This window comes from Halictus rubicundus, chromosome 4 (assembly GCF_050948215.1).
Source record: "Halictus rubicundus isolate RS-2024b chromosome 4, iyHalRubi1_principal, whole genome shotgun sequence".
In the NCBI taxonomy this organism is placed as follows: domain Eukaryota; kingdom Metazoa; phylum Arthropoda; class Insecta; order Hymenoptera; family Halictidae; genus Halictus; species Halictus rubicundus.
The window spans coordinates 1450752-1464706 of record NC_135152.1 but is presented as its reverse complement, the minus strand read 5'-3'; the positions used below and the strand labels follow the sequence as shown (position 1 = coordinate 1464706).

Here is a 13955-nt window from a genome sequence, read left to right as displayed (position 1 = left end):
CACTGTTGCGTGTTGTAGTACAGAGAACTTTATTAAGTCTTATCTCGACGAAGGTTGTTACACGAGAGAGATTGTGTAATCTCGGCGGCGGCAAATCCGCCTTGGGTCGTCGGACACGTAGAGTCGAGAACGGCGACTCGCTCTTGCCGCTTGCACGCGGCTGATGCCGGCGATGCTAGCGCTGCGGCAAGGTACGGCAGCATACGTAGCCCCTACACACTCCCCCCCAAGGAAAAGCGGCAGCGAACAACAGATACTTTGCTTAAAGGCTACATAGAATTACAAACGACTCTTATAAACTACGACTTACATACTACGCGTATATTTACAAAACCTTAACCTAATGTACGGAGTCCGCAAAAGTGACTCTTTTACGCGAGTAGGTGCGCACAGGCACGCTCGGCAGCGACGAGGGCACAGCTCGATACTGGGACTGCAAGTCCCTCACAAACGCTATGCGCGGGTTTCAACAGCTCTACGGAGACGTTGCGCGGTAAACCGTTGACCTCGATTGAATACACTTGTTCGGAAATACGCTGGAGCACCCGATGGGGTCCCGTGTAAGGCCGTTCCAACGGTCTACGCACGGATTTAACAAGCATAAATACATGCGAACATGATCCGAGATCTCTGTATACAAAGGCTTTAACGCTACGCTTGTGCGCTACGGGCACAGGCTTGACGGCACGCATATACTGTCGGAATTCCTCGAGGAATGGCTGCGGATCGGGGCTAAAATTATCTAATAGGAAAAATTCGCCCGGCAGACGCAACGAGGTTCCGTGAACGTACTCGGCAGGAGAAGCGTTAGTATCGAGACGGATATGGGTACGCAACCCTAACAGTACAATAGGTAAGACGCGCGACCATTGCTGATTGGCGTGACACATAATTGCTGCCTTCAAGACGCGGTGCCAGCGCTCAACCATGCCGTTAGACGCGGGGTGATACGCGGTGGTTCTTTTCCTCCGGCAGCCAACGAGCGCCAGGAGGGCTGAGAAAAGCTGTGACTCGAATTGCGGACCTTGATCACTCGTCAAAAATGCAGGAGCGCCGAAACGTGACACCCAATGCTCAAAAAAGGCGCGGCCGACCGTCTGGGCGGACGTCTCCTTCAGGGGAACGGCCTCAGCCCAGCGAGAGAATCTGTCGATCATGGTAAGGCAGTATTGAAAGCCTTCGCTGACCGGCAGCGGACCGACAAGGTCGATGTGGACGTGAGTAAAACGTCCGTCGGGCGCGACGAACTGGGACGGAGTCAGCTTGACGTGTCGAGAAATTTTGGATTGCTGGCAATCAACACACGACTTACACTGGCGAGCTATGTCGCGGTGCATGTCGGGCCAGACATATCGCTGTCGTATGAGTCGGTCAGTGACTTTCGCGCTCGGATGTGCGGGAGAATGAAAGAGCTTGAACAACCGCTCGCGCATGGAGGCGGGGATATACGGACGGATGCACTCCTCAGATACGCTGCAATACACAGGGGAGTGATCTGTGCCCCACGTGAGCCTCTTAAGGGCGAGAGAGTGGTCTGGCGATGCAAGAATTTCCCTGAGCTCGGGGTCGTTTTCCTGCTCGCGAGAGAGCTCATTCAAATCGAATTGCGTCGGCAGACGGATTGCCTCGGTACGCGAGAGCGAATCGGCAACGACGTTTTCATTTCCGGGCAAGAAGAGAATCTTCGACGTAAATTGCGCTATATAGCACAACTGCCGAGTCTGCCGAGGAGACGCACGCTCAGAGTTCTGCGCAAAGGCGTAGATGAGCGGTTTGTGGTCGGTGTAGATAATGAATTCGCGACCTTCTAGGAAGTGGCGAAAGTGGCGCACAGCTTCGTAAGCTGCGGTAAGCTCACGGTCGTATGTGCTGTATTTGCACTGAGCCGGGGAAAACTTTCGCGAGAAAAAGGCGAGCGGTCTCCAACTATCGTCACACAGCTGCTCGAGAACTGCACCCATGGCCACGTCGGAAGCGTCTGAGACAAGGCGCACGGTGGCCGATTCGCAGGGGTGCGTTATAAGGGCAGCGTTCGCAATATCATCCTTGCATTTAACGAAAGCCGCTTCGGCTTCGGGCGTCCATACGATGGGTCGCTTATCACGTTTACGCGCGTCCTGCATGTACGCGTTCAACGGAGCTTGAGTGGCGGCAGCGTGAGGAATACAGCGCCGGTAAAAATTTACCATTCCTAGAAAACGATGCAGGTCGTCGATCGTGCGCGGTTTGGGGAAACGACTAATAGCCTCGACCTTCTCTGGAGTGGGTTTAAACCCCTCAGAGTTAACTAGGTGTCCCAAAAAAACTAACTCGGATACGCCGAAACGGCATTTATCCAGGTTCACGCGCAGATGAAAGTCACGTAAACGCTCTAGGACGATCGCCAGATGGGTCTCATGCTCTTCCGGAGAGGAAGAGGCGATGAGGATGTCATCGAGAAACGTGAAAACGAAATCGAGATCGCCGAGAGCACGGTTTATATATCTCTGAAAAGTTTGCCCCGCGTTGCGGAGGCCAAAGGTCATTGCACAGTATTCAAAAAGGCCGAAAGGAGTGATGACGGCAGTTTTTTGAATATCTTCGGCAGCTACGGGTATCTGATGATACGCTTTGTACAGGTCTAGCGCCGTGAAAATGGTCTTGCCGTGAAGGTTAGCCGGGAAGTCGTGCAGGTGAGGCACGGGGTAACGATCGGCGGTAATCTCCGCATACCCGCCATTCACCGGACTTCTTTTTGACTAAGTGGATCGGACTAGCCCAAGGGCTGCTAGAAGGCCTGCAAATTCCTGCCTCGATCAGGTGTTTAAACTCGGCCTTCGCGGCCTTGAGTTTTTCAGGCGATAGACGCCGAGCACGCTCCGCGACGGGGGGACCGGTGGTGGAAATGTGATGATACACACCGCGCGACTCGAGAGGAGTCGGTTGCTCGAGTCCGATGACTTGCGGAAAACGAGCTAATATACTAGAGTACTTGAACGACGGTCCAAGGACGTTCACGCATGAAGAGGGAGAGCTCGCGATACCGGCCAAAACAAACAAACCGGTAGCAGAATCTATCAGGCGACGCCTCTTCAAATCTACCGTGAGACCATGATGCGTAAGCAGGTCGGCTCCTATGATGGGATACGGGACTGCTGCTACGCAAAAATTCCACTCGATCGGGCGACGCAATCCGAAATCGAGGGCAACGCGAATGTCGCCATACGTATCGATACGGGTGTCGTTCGCGGCAAACAATTTAAACGCGCTGGGACGCGCACGCGACGCAGCTGAAACCGGCAGCAAAGACAAATCCGAACCTGTGTCTACGAGAAAGGTACGGCCTGACTTACGGTCGCGTATGTGGAGACGTTTCGAGGACGCATAACACTCTCCAACAGTCTCCGAGGAGGAGGGTGGCCTCAGTTTTCCGACGCTCTAGGAGGACTGGGCCACGCGCCCGGCTTAATGCAACGAAACGCGCGTTCGCCGAACTTCGCATGCAGACGGCAGAAACCGGAAGGGTCACGACTCTGGGACCTATTCCGCGTTCTCGAAGCGGCATTTCTCCCGGGGCTACGCTGGCGTGTCCGCGAGACACGCTCGATCGCGGTATTCAATCTAGCTACCTCACGGAAGAGTTTGTCCAACTGCTCCTGCATGGGGCCCGGCCGTGATACGTCGGCAGCTGCTGCGAGGACAGAAGCGCTCGCTGGCTGTATCGTCTCGACGATCTTGTCGGCCAGAAGGGCCATCTCCTGCAGGTCGTCATGCTTGGACGCGACTAGGATTGCGCGGCACTGCTCGGGCAGCAGGTCGAAAAAAATCGATTTTAGCACATTATCTGCGCAAGCACCATTGTTTAAATTACGCATAAGTGACAAGATATGCGAAGGTTTGCCATGTGACGCTACCTGCCCCTTGAGGAGCTGCCGGAGTTTCGTTTCGGCCGAAGTGGAGAGAGTGGAAATAATGCGCTCTTTGATTCGATTATACGGCGCGACGGGATCCGGCGACAATATGAGATCGGATATAACCGACGCGGTATCCGCATCCAGGCCGGCAATTACGGTGTCGGCCATTGTAGTCTGGCTCGTAATTCGTGCGTTTCGAAACGACGCCTCGACCTGTCCGAACCATAGCGCAGGGTCGTTCTTGAAAAATGCGGGGAGTTTCGGCGCACGATAACTATCTACGCGGTTCGCGAACGCGTCGGCATCCGATGCAGAACGGGCGTTTAAAAGTTCCCGCGCGGCCTCGAGCTCCGCCTCTAACCGTGCGATTCTATCTTCCGGCGTGGGTTGCGACATTTTTCACACGCGAGACTAGAATTAAAACGGAACAAAAACGACTTAAAAAAATACGCTCACTTCACCACGACGGCAGCTTTTCACGGCTTCGGCAGCGGCGTCAGCAACGGTACCCACGTGGCGGCAGCAACGGCAGCGATAATGGTACCCTCGTAGCGGCAGCAATGGCGGCGACGGTGGTACCCACGTGGCGGCAGCAACGGCAGCGATAATGGTACCCTCGTAGCGGCAGCAATGGCGGCGACGGTGGTACCCACGTGGCGTCGATGGCTTCACGCTCGGCGGCTGCAGCATGCAGCGAGCGGCCTGCTCGCCGCCTGGAAACAGGAACGGCGGATTGCAGCGAGCGGATTGCTCGCCGCCAGGAAACCTCTTCTTCGTCGGATCTCCGAACGACGAGCACGGTTTCCGAGCACGTGCAGCCAGGCTTTTCGGTACGAAAAGCGCGTCGGCGGAGGTACAACGGCAGCAACAGGCAATGTCCGTTCCACGAGGCGTCCAATGCCTCGTCACAGTTTCGAAAATTTTCCGAAAACACGACTATCAGTCGGCAGCGATCACATCGGGGTCACCAGATGTAGGTTTACGGTCTGGGGAATTTCCAGACTGCGGCCTACTACCGCCGGGAAACCGGAAACTGGATGGAAGGCACTGTTGCGTGTTGTAGTACAGAAAACTTTATTACGTCTTATCACGACGAAGGTTGTTACAAGAGAGAGATTGTGTAATCTCGGCGGCGGAAAATCCGCCTTGAGTCGTCGGACACGTAGAGTCGAGAGCGGCGACTCGCTCTTGCCGCTTGCACGCGGCTGACGCCGGCGATGCTAGCGCTGCGGCAAGGTACGGCAGCATACGTAGCCCCTACAGTATAATGTGTGGACATTAGCAGTGCCACCTAGACCCATTCCCTCCTGACCTCAACTAAAAGCTATATATATAGTGTAGGTATGGGGCCTACCATCCAGGTAAAGAACTAGGCACGTGTATGTTGGCAAGAGGAACTTTATTTATATCTGCACGTGGCGGCAGACTCAGTGCCACTGGTGCCTAGGGAGGACGCCGAGCGTGTCTCGGGGAAAATCCCTAGATACATAGAGTCGTGCTCCTATTTATTGGCGCCCGCTGCGTCGCCTAGCGGATGCACTAGGGAGTCAACGATACTCCCTACACCACCCCCCTCGCCAGTACTGGCGGGTGAGACGCAGACAGACATGCTAATTCTGCTCTTTGGTTATCGCGCTATATATATAAAAACAAAATATAACATATATACATAAATCCACGGTGCTATAACTACGAAATATATACAAACGACTATTTAAACTTTGCAGGAACAAGAACTTAGATGTAAACATAATATTTATCGATAGACAGGAAAATTGCTCTGTCTTTGGGAGGCCCTAGCTGGTATTGCACATGATGGTTCGGTACCACTAGTTCTCGCTGACCAGAAACGCTGGCTTAAGCCTGTCCTTGCTAACGTTTACGTCGCGTTGTCCTATTCTAAGTACAAAGTTCTTATCACTACGGCTTAAAACTAAATATGGTCCCTCGTACGGTGGTTGTAGCGGTTTTTTAACCGCGTCGCGACGCACCAACACGTGCGATGCCGTGTCGAGGTCTTTGAACACGAACACCCGTCGATGACCGTGATGCGCCTTCGGAGCCGGCTTAAGCGACCTCATGTGGTCTCGCAGCTGCTCCACGAAGACGGATAGCTCCATCCGGTCGTTGCCCGCAATCAGGTCGCCGGGTAGACGCAGAGTCTCCCCGTAGACCACTTCTGCTGGTGTCGTCCCGCTGTCCTCTTTGACTGCTGCCCGGATGCCGAGCAGGACTGCCGGAAGCGCCTCCGACCAGGTTTCCTCCTGGCGGCACATGATGGCCGCTTTCAGCTGCCGATGAAGACGTTCTACGGCCCCGTTGGCCTGTGGGTGGTACGCTGTCATTCGATGGTGTTCCGCTCCCAGCGCTCGTGCCCATGTCTTGAATAGCACGGACTCGAACTGCCGACCCTGGTCCGTCGTTATCCTCACTGGAACGCCGTAGCGCGAAATCCAGCCCGCGAACAGCGTTCGCGCGACGGTCTCCGCGCTGATGTCAGCCACTGGAAACGCCTCCGGCCATCTGGAGAAGCGGTCGATGACGGTCACGCAGTGCGTGTAGCCCCTGGAGTGCGGCAGTGGTCCAACGATGTCCACGTGAATGTGGTCGAAACGCGCGGTGGGAGCTGTGAACTCCCCGACCGGCGTCGACACGTGTCGTGAAACCTTCGCCCGTTGGCACCGCATGCACGTCTGCGCCCAGGTGCGGCAATCCTTCTTGACGGACGGCCAGACGAAGCGCTGCGTGACCAGCCTCACGGTTGCCTTGGGTCCGGCGTGTGCCAGACCGTGTAGGCTGTTAAAGATGGCTCTGCGAAAAGCTGCTGGCACGAGTGGGCGTGCCTGGCCGGTGGAAATGTCGCAGTACACGTCCACGCTGGGCTGCTGGAGGCGGATCTTCTTGATGACCAGGCCTCGGGGGTCTGCCATCAACCGCTGCAGCTCGGCGTCCGAACCTTGCGCGTCGGCGAGCTCGTGAAAATCCACCGGTGCAACCACTTCCTCGATGCGCGATAGGGCATCGGCGGTGGTGTTCTCTGCGCCCTTGACGTGCTGCACATCTGTGGTGAACTGTGCGATGTAGTTCAGGTAGCGGAACTGAATGGGTGTGCATTTCTCCGGCTTCTGGCTGAGGGCGAAGGTCAGCGGCTTGTGGTCGGTGAAAATGGTGAAATTCCTGCCTTCCACCGCGTGGCGGAAATATTTCACCGCCGCGTACATTGCCAGCAGCTCTCGGTCGTACGCACTGTAGTTCCGCTGCGCCGGGTTCAGCTTCCTAGAAAAGAAAGCAAGCGGTTCCCAGGTACCTTGCCGGAACTGCTGCAGCACTGCTCCCAACGCGATGTCCGAGGCATCCACCATCATGGCCAGTTTGGCCTTGGCTGACGGATGCACTAGTGTGGTTGCAGCTGCCAAAGCCGCCTTCGTCCTCGTGAACGCCGCGTCTGCCTCCGGTGTCCACTCCACGGGCTCGCTCTTCTTGCCTGATGTCAGGCAAGCCACGAGTGGAGCTTGGATGTTCGCCGCCCCAGGGATGCACCGCCGGTAAAAGTTTACCATGCCCAGGAACCTGCTGAGTTCGGCTTGGTTTACCGGCTTGGGGTAACGAGTGATGGCCTCCACCTTATCGGCCAACGGGCAAATCCCTGCTTTGCCGACCGCGAACCCGAGGAAAGGCACCTCCGGGACGCTAAATTCGCACTTTGCCGAATTTATCACTACCCCGAACTTGGCGAACCTCTGGAACAATTGTTCCAAGTGTCCGAGGTGTTGCTCTTTTGAGTCCGACGCCACCAGCACGTCGTCAATGTAAACATAAACAAAGTCTAACCCGCGCACTACCTCGTCCATAAAACGTTGGAACGTTTGCGCGGCGTTACGCAGTCCAAAAGTCATTACCGGGAATTCGAATAACCCGAACGGCGTAGTGATCGCGGTCTTATGAATGTCTGCTTCCGCGACCGGGATCTGATGGTACGCGCGCACTAGGTCTATTTTCGAAAAAACCGTTTTCCCGTGCAAACTCTGCGCGAAGTCTTGAATGTGCGGCACTGGGTACGCGTCGGGTACCGTCCTAGCGTTCAACGCGCGATAGTCCCCGCACGGACGCCACTCACTATTCTTTTTGGGCACCAGGTGTAACGGCGATGCCCAGGCACTTTTTGACGGACGAGTGATGCCCTGTTGCAGCATATACTCGAATTCCCGTTTCGCCGCCTTCAGCCGGTCCGTCGTGAGACGCCGCGGTCGCTGCGATACGGGAGGTCCCGGTGTCGTCACGATGTGATGCTTCACATCGTGTTTCACCGCACTGCTACACACTGAGGGACGCGTGATACCCTGAAATTGTTTTAACAGCGCGTATACCGCACTGTCCCGCACCGGTGCCACGCATTGAGCCGATTCGACCGTGCCGGTCGGTATTGTTCCGGTTACCGATAGGCCGGTGATTTTGTCGATCAACCGACGGTCCTGAACGTCCGGCAGGAGACCGAATCGGGCTAAAAAGTCCGCACCAATAATGGGTCGCGAAATGTCTGCAATAACAAACGTCCACGGGAATGCCCGGCGTAATCCTAAATCTACACTAATCACTACGTGCCCGTAAGTGTTAATTAGTGAACCGTTCGCCGCGGTCAGCAGGTAGCTCGATTTCGTTCGCGCACCGGTCACTTTTTTCCGCGGGAACACGCTGACCTCAGCCCCGGTATCGACCAGGTACTGGGTCTTCGTCGTCGCGTCGGTTACGAAGAGGCGACGTGCTGTCCTCTCAGGGCCGCTTGTCGCCATCAGCGACTCTGTAGGTCGTTTCCCGACTGGAAAGTACACGGCTTCGTGCACTTTGTCGCCTTGTCTCCGAATCGCCCGTGATACCAGCCGCTGGGGCGAGATTCGGCCTTGGACTTCGATCGGGAACGTCTACGGTATCGGCTGCTGGGCGTGCTGCTCCTTGGTTGGCGCCCTCTGCCCTCCAGCTTGGTGGTCACGAGTGCGGCAATTTGCTCAACGAGGGCGTTGATTTCGCCGAGCGCTGCGACATTGTTTGCCGCCGCTGCTGGGTGGATCTGCGCCGGCGTGACCTCGCTGATCCGGTCTGCCAGGGCCGCCACTTTCTCGAGCTCGACGCCATCTTGTGTGGCCAGCACCGATTGCATGGCGACGGGTAACCTACTCATCCACAGAGTCCGGATGAAATCCTCCGGCACCTCGTTGCCCGCCAGGCTCCTTATGTGCCGCAGGAACTGCGACGGCGTCCGGTCTCCTCGTTCCTCGTGTTCGAGGAGCTGCTTAATCTTCCTCTGCTTGGAAGTGGAGAGCCGCGCGATTAATTCCTGCTTTAGCCGCGTATACTTATTCTGCTCCGGCGGGTTCAGCAGGATATCCTCTACTTCTTGCGCGGTTCTTACATCAAGTTGCGCCACCACGTGGTGGTACTTGGTGTCCTCTTGCGTTATCCCGCGCAAACCGAACTGGGCGTCCAGGTGCGCAAACCATAATGCTGGTTTTTCCGCCCAGAATTTCGCCATGTGCACGGCTACGGCCATGTTTTGCGCAGGCGGCTCCATATCAATCACGTCGGGGTCACCAGTTGTAGGTATGGGGCCTACCATCCAGGTAAAGAACTAGGCACGTGTATGTTGGCAAGAGGAACTTTATTTATATCTGCACGTGGCGGCAGACTCAGTGCCACTGGTGCCTAGGGAGGACGCCGAGCGTGTCTCGGGGAAAATCCCTAGATACATAGAGTCGTGCTCCTATTTATTGGCGCCCGCTGCGTCGCCTAGCGGATGCACCAGGGAGTCAACGATACTCCCTACAATAGCTATACGATTCTACAAACATACACATACGCATATACACATACACATATATCTACTGTACAGTACGATTACTACATAAATTTAGAAGTAAACTTATATAAAAAAAAGGATATAATATAATAAAAGGATATAATATGTTTTGCAACAATACATTATTTTTACAATATTTTATTTCAAAACATAATAATACATAATTATACATGTAACAGATAATTACATATAATATCAAACTAATACAAATGATAATATCTTCATCCACTTATTTTGTACACTCTTTACACTTGCTGCTGCACTGCTCTGCACCTCACTATCCTAAAACAAACTTAAAAAAATTTTATAATTAATGCACAAAGTAAAATTCGAAAAATAAGCTCAGAAATAAGTTCACCGAGTTCGCTCAATTTTGAAAAATTATTTCTAAAATTGATTCGACACTGAGCAAAGTTTTTTTCAATATTTTTTCAATATTTCCTGGGCTTATTACTCGAATTTTCAATACACTTAAATTTTTGTCTGATTAAAACAATATGAAGAAGGTTTTGAAGGTTATAACGTTATAATATCACAGTCCGCAACGAGTCACACGATCATTCATGCCATGCAGCAGTGGTTTTGGCAGGAATAGTAGCGTCCAATAGCAGGAAAGATTGGAACATCAGTTCTGCATCAGTCACGTCCAATCACGTTTAATCATGTGATGGTGTAGGGGCTACGTATGCTGCCGTACCTTGCCGCAGCGCTAGCATCGCCGGCATCAGCCGCGTGCAAGCGGCAAGAGCGAGTCGCCGCTCTCGACTCTACGTGTCCGACGACCCAAGGCGGATTTGCCGCCGCCGAGATTACACAATCTCTCTCGTGTAACAACCTTCGTCGAGATAAGACTTAATAAAGTTCTCTGTACTACAACACGCAACAGTGCCTTCCATCCAGTTTCCGGTTTCCCGGCGGTAGTAGGCCGCAGTCTGGAAATTCCCCAGACCGTAAACCTACATCTGGTGACCCCGACGTGATCGCTGCCGACTGATAGTCGTGTTTTCGGAAAATTTTCGAAACTGTGACGAGGCATTGGACGCCTCGTGGAACGGACATTGCCTGTTGCTGCCGTTGTACCTCCGCCGACGCGCTTTTCGTACCGAAAAGCCTGGCTGCACGTGCTCGGAAACCGTGCTCGTCGTTCGGAGATCCGACGAAGAAGAGGTTTCCTGGCGGCGAGCAATGCGCTCGCTGCAATCCGCCGTTCCTGTTTCCAGGCGGCGAGCAGGCCGCTCGCTGCATGCTGCAGCCGCCGAGCGTGAAGCCATCGACGCCACGTGGGTACCACCGTCGCCGCCATTGCTGCCGCTACGAGGGTACCATTATCGCTGCCGTTGCTGCCGCCACGTGGGTACCACCGTCGCCGCCATTGCTGCCGCTACGAGGGTACCATTATCGCTGCCGTTGCTGCCGCCACGTGGGTACCGTTGCTGACGCCGCTGCCGAAGCCGTGAAAAGCTGCCGTCGTGGTGAAGTGAGCGTATTTTTTTAAGTCGTTTTTGTTCCGTTTTAATTCTAGTCTCGCGTGTGAAAAATGTCGCAACCCACGCCGGAAGATAGAATCGCACGGTTAGAGGCGGAGCTCGAGGCCGCGCGCGAACTTTTAAACGCCCGTTCTGCATTGGATGCCGACGCGTTCGCGAACCGCGTAGATAGTTATCGTGCGCCGAAACTCCCCGCATTTTTCAAGAACGACCCTGCGCTATGGTTCGGACAGGTCGAGGCGTCGTTTCGAAACGCACGAATTACGAGCCAGACTACAATGGCCGACACCGTAATTGCCGGCCTGGATGCGGATACCGCGTCGGTTATATCCGATCTCATATTGTCGCCGGATCCCGTCGCGCCGTATAATCGAATCAAAGAGCGCATTATTTCCACTCTCTCCACTTCGGCCGAAACGAAACTCCGGCAGCTCCTCAAGGGGCAGGTAGCGTCACATGGCAAACCTTCGCATATCTTGTCACTTATGCGTAATTTAAACAATGGTGCTTGCGCAGATAATGTGCTTAAATCAATTTTTTTCGACCTGCTGCCCGAGCAGTGCCGCGCAATTCTAGTCGCGTCCAAGCATGACGATCTGCAGGAGATGGCCCTTCTGGCCGACAAGATCGTCGAGACGATACAGCCAGCGAGCGCTTCTGTCCTCGCAGCAGCTGCCGACGTATCACGGCCGGGCCCCATGCAGGAGCAGTTGGACAAACTCTTCCGTGAGGTAGCTAGATTGAATACCGCGATCGAGCGTGTCTCGCGGACACGCCAGCGTAGCCCCGGGAGAAATGCCGCTTCGAGAACGCGGAATAGGTCCCAGAGTCGTGACCCTTCCGGTTTCTGCCGTCTGCATGCGAAGTTCGGCGAACGCGCGTTTCGTTGCATTAAGCCGTGCGCGTGGCCCAGTCCTCCTAGAGCGTCGGAAAACTGAGGCCACCCTCCTCCTCGGAGACTGTTGGAGAGTGTTATGCGTCCTCGAAACGTCTCCACATACGCGACCGTAAGTCAGGCCGTACCTTTCTCGTAGACACAGGTTCCGATTTGTCTTTGCTGCCGGTTTCAGCTGCGTCGCGTGCGCGTCCCAGCGCGTTTAAATTGTTTGCCGCGAACGACACCCGTATCGATACGTATGGCGACATTCGCGTTGCCCTCGATTTCGGATTGCGTCGCCCGATCGAGTGGAATTTTTGCGTAGCAGCAGTCCCGTATCCCATCATAGGAGCCGACCTGCTTACGCATCATGGTCTCACGGTAGATTTGAAGAGGCGTCGCCTGATAGATTCTGCTACCGGTTTGTTTGTTTTGGCCGGTATCGCGAGCTCTCCCTCTTCATGCGTGAACGTCCTTGGACCGTCGTTCAAGTACTCTAGTATAGTAGCTCGTTTTCCGCAAGTCATAGGACTCGAGCAACCGACTCCTCTCGAGTCGCGCGGTGTGTATCATCACATTTCCACCACCGGTCCCCCCGTCGCGGAGCGTGCTCGGCGTCTATCGCCTGAAAAACTCAAGGCCGCGAAGGCCGAGTTTAAACACCTGATCGAGGCAGGAATTTGCAGGCCTTCTAGCAGCCCTTGGGCTAGTCCGATCCACTTAGTCAAAAAGAAGTCCGGTGAATGGCGGGTATGCGGAGATTACCGCCGTTTGAATAGCGTGACGATACCCGATCGTTACCCCGTGCCTCACCTGCACGACTTCCCGGCTAACCTTCACGGCAAGACCATTTTCACGGCGCTAGACCTGTACCAAGCGTATCATCAGATACCCGTAGCTGCCGAAGATATTCAAAAAACTGCCGTCATCACTCCTTTCGGCCTTTTTGAATACTGTGCAATGACCTTTGGCCTCCGCAACGCGGGGCAAACTTTTCAGAGATATATAAACCGTGCTCTCGGCGATCTCGATTTCGTTTTCACGTTTCTCGATGACATCCTCATCGCCTCTTCCTCTCCGGAAGAGCATGAGACCCATCTGGCGATCGTCCTAGAGCGTTTACGTGACTTTCATCTGCGCGTGAACCTGGATAAATGCCGTTTCGGCGTATCCGAGTTAGTTTTTTTGGGACACCTAGTTAACTCTGAGGGGTTTAAACCCACTCCAGAGAAGGTCGAGGCTATTAGTCGTTTCCCCAAACCGCGCACGATCGACGACCTGCGTCGTTTTCTAGGAATGGTAAATTTTTACCGGCGCTGTATTCCTCACGCTGCCGCCACTCAAGCTCCGTTGAACGCGTACATGCAGGACGCGCGTAAACGTGATAAGCGACCCATCGTATGGACGCCCGAAGCCGAAGCGGCTTTCGTTAAATGCAAGGATGATCTTGCGAACGCTGCCCTTATAACGCACCCCTGCGAATCGGCCACCGTGCGCCTTGTCTCAGACGCTTCCGACGTGGCCATGGGTGCAGTTCTCGAGCAGCTGTGTGACGATAGTTGGAGACCGCTCGCCTTTTTCTCGCGAAAGTTTTCCCCGGCTCAGTGCAAATACAGCACATACGACCGTGAGCTTACCGCAGCTTACGAAGCTGTGCGCCACTTTCGCCACTTCCTAGAAGGTCGCGAATTCATTATCTACACCGACCACAAACCGCTCATCTACGCCTTTGCGCAGAACTCTGAGCGTGCGTCTCCTCGGCAGACTCGGCAGTTGTGCTATATAGCGCAATTTACGTCGAAGATTCTCTTCTTGCCCGGAAATGAAAACGTCGTTGCCGATTCGCT

At 54.5% G+C, this 13955-nt stretch overlaps 1 protein-coding gene across 1 annotated transcript; it reads right to left on the bottom strand.

The window, feature by feature from the left end:
• Nucleotides 1-8682: 8682 nt before the first annotated feature.
• Nucleotides 8683-9438, bottom strand: LOC143353827 (uncharacterized). The gene has a single exon (XM_076787435.1). The coding sequence runs from the start codon at nucleotides 9436-9438 to the stop codon at nucleotides 8683-8685; it is 756 nt and encodes a 251-aa protein (XP_076643550.1).
• Nucleotides 9439-13955: the final 4517 nt, after the last annotated feature.

Coding starts and splice junctions, on each gene's coding strand:
- LOC143353827 (XM_076787435.1), bottom strand. CDS start 9,438: ATGGCCGTAGCCGTGCACATGGCGAAATTCTGGGCGGAAAAACCAGCA.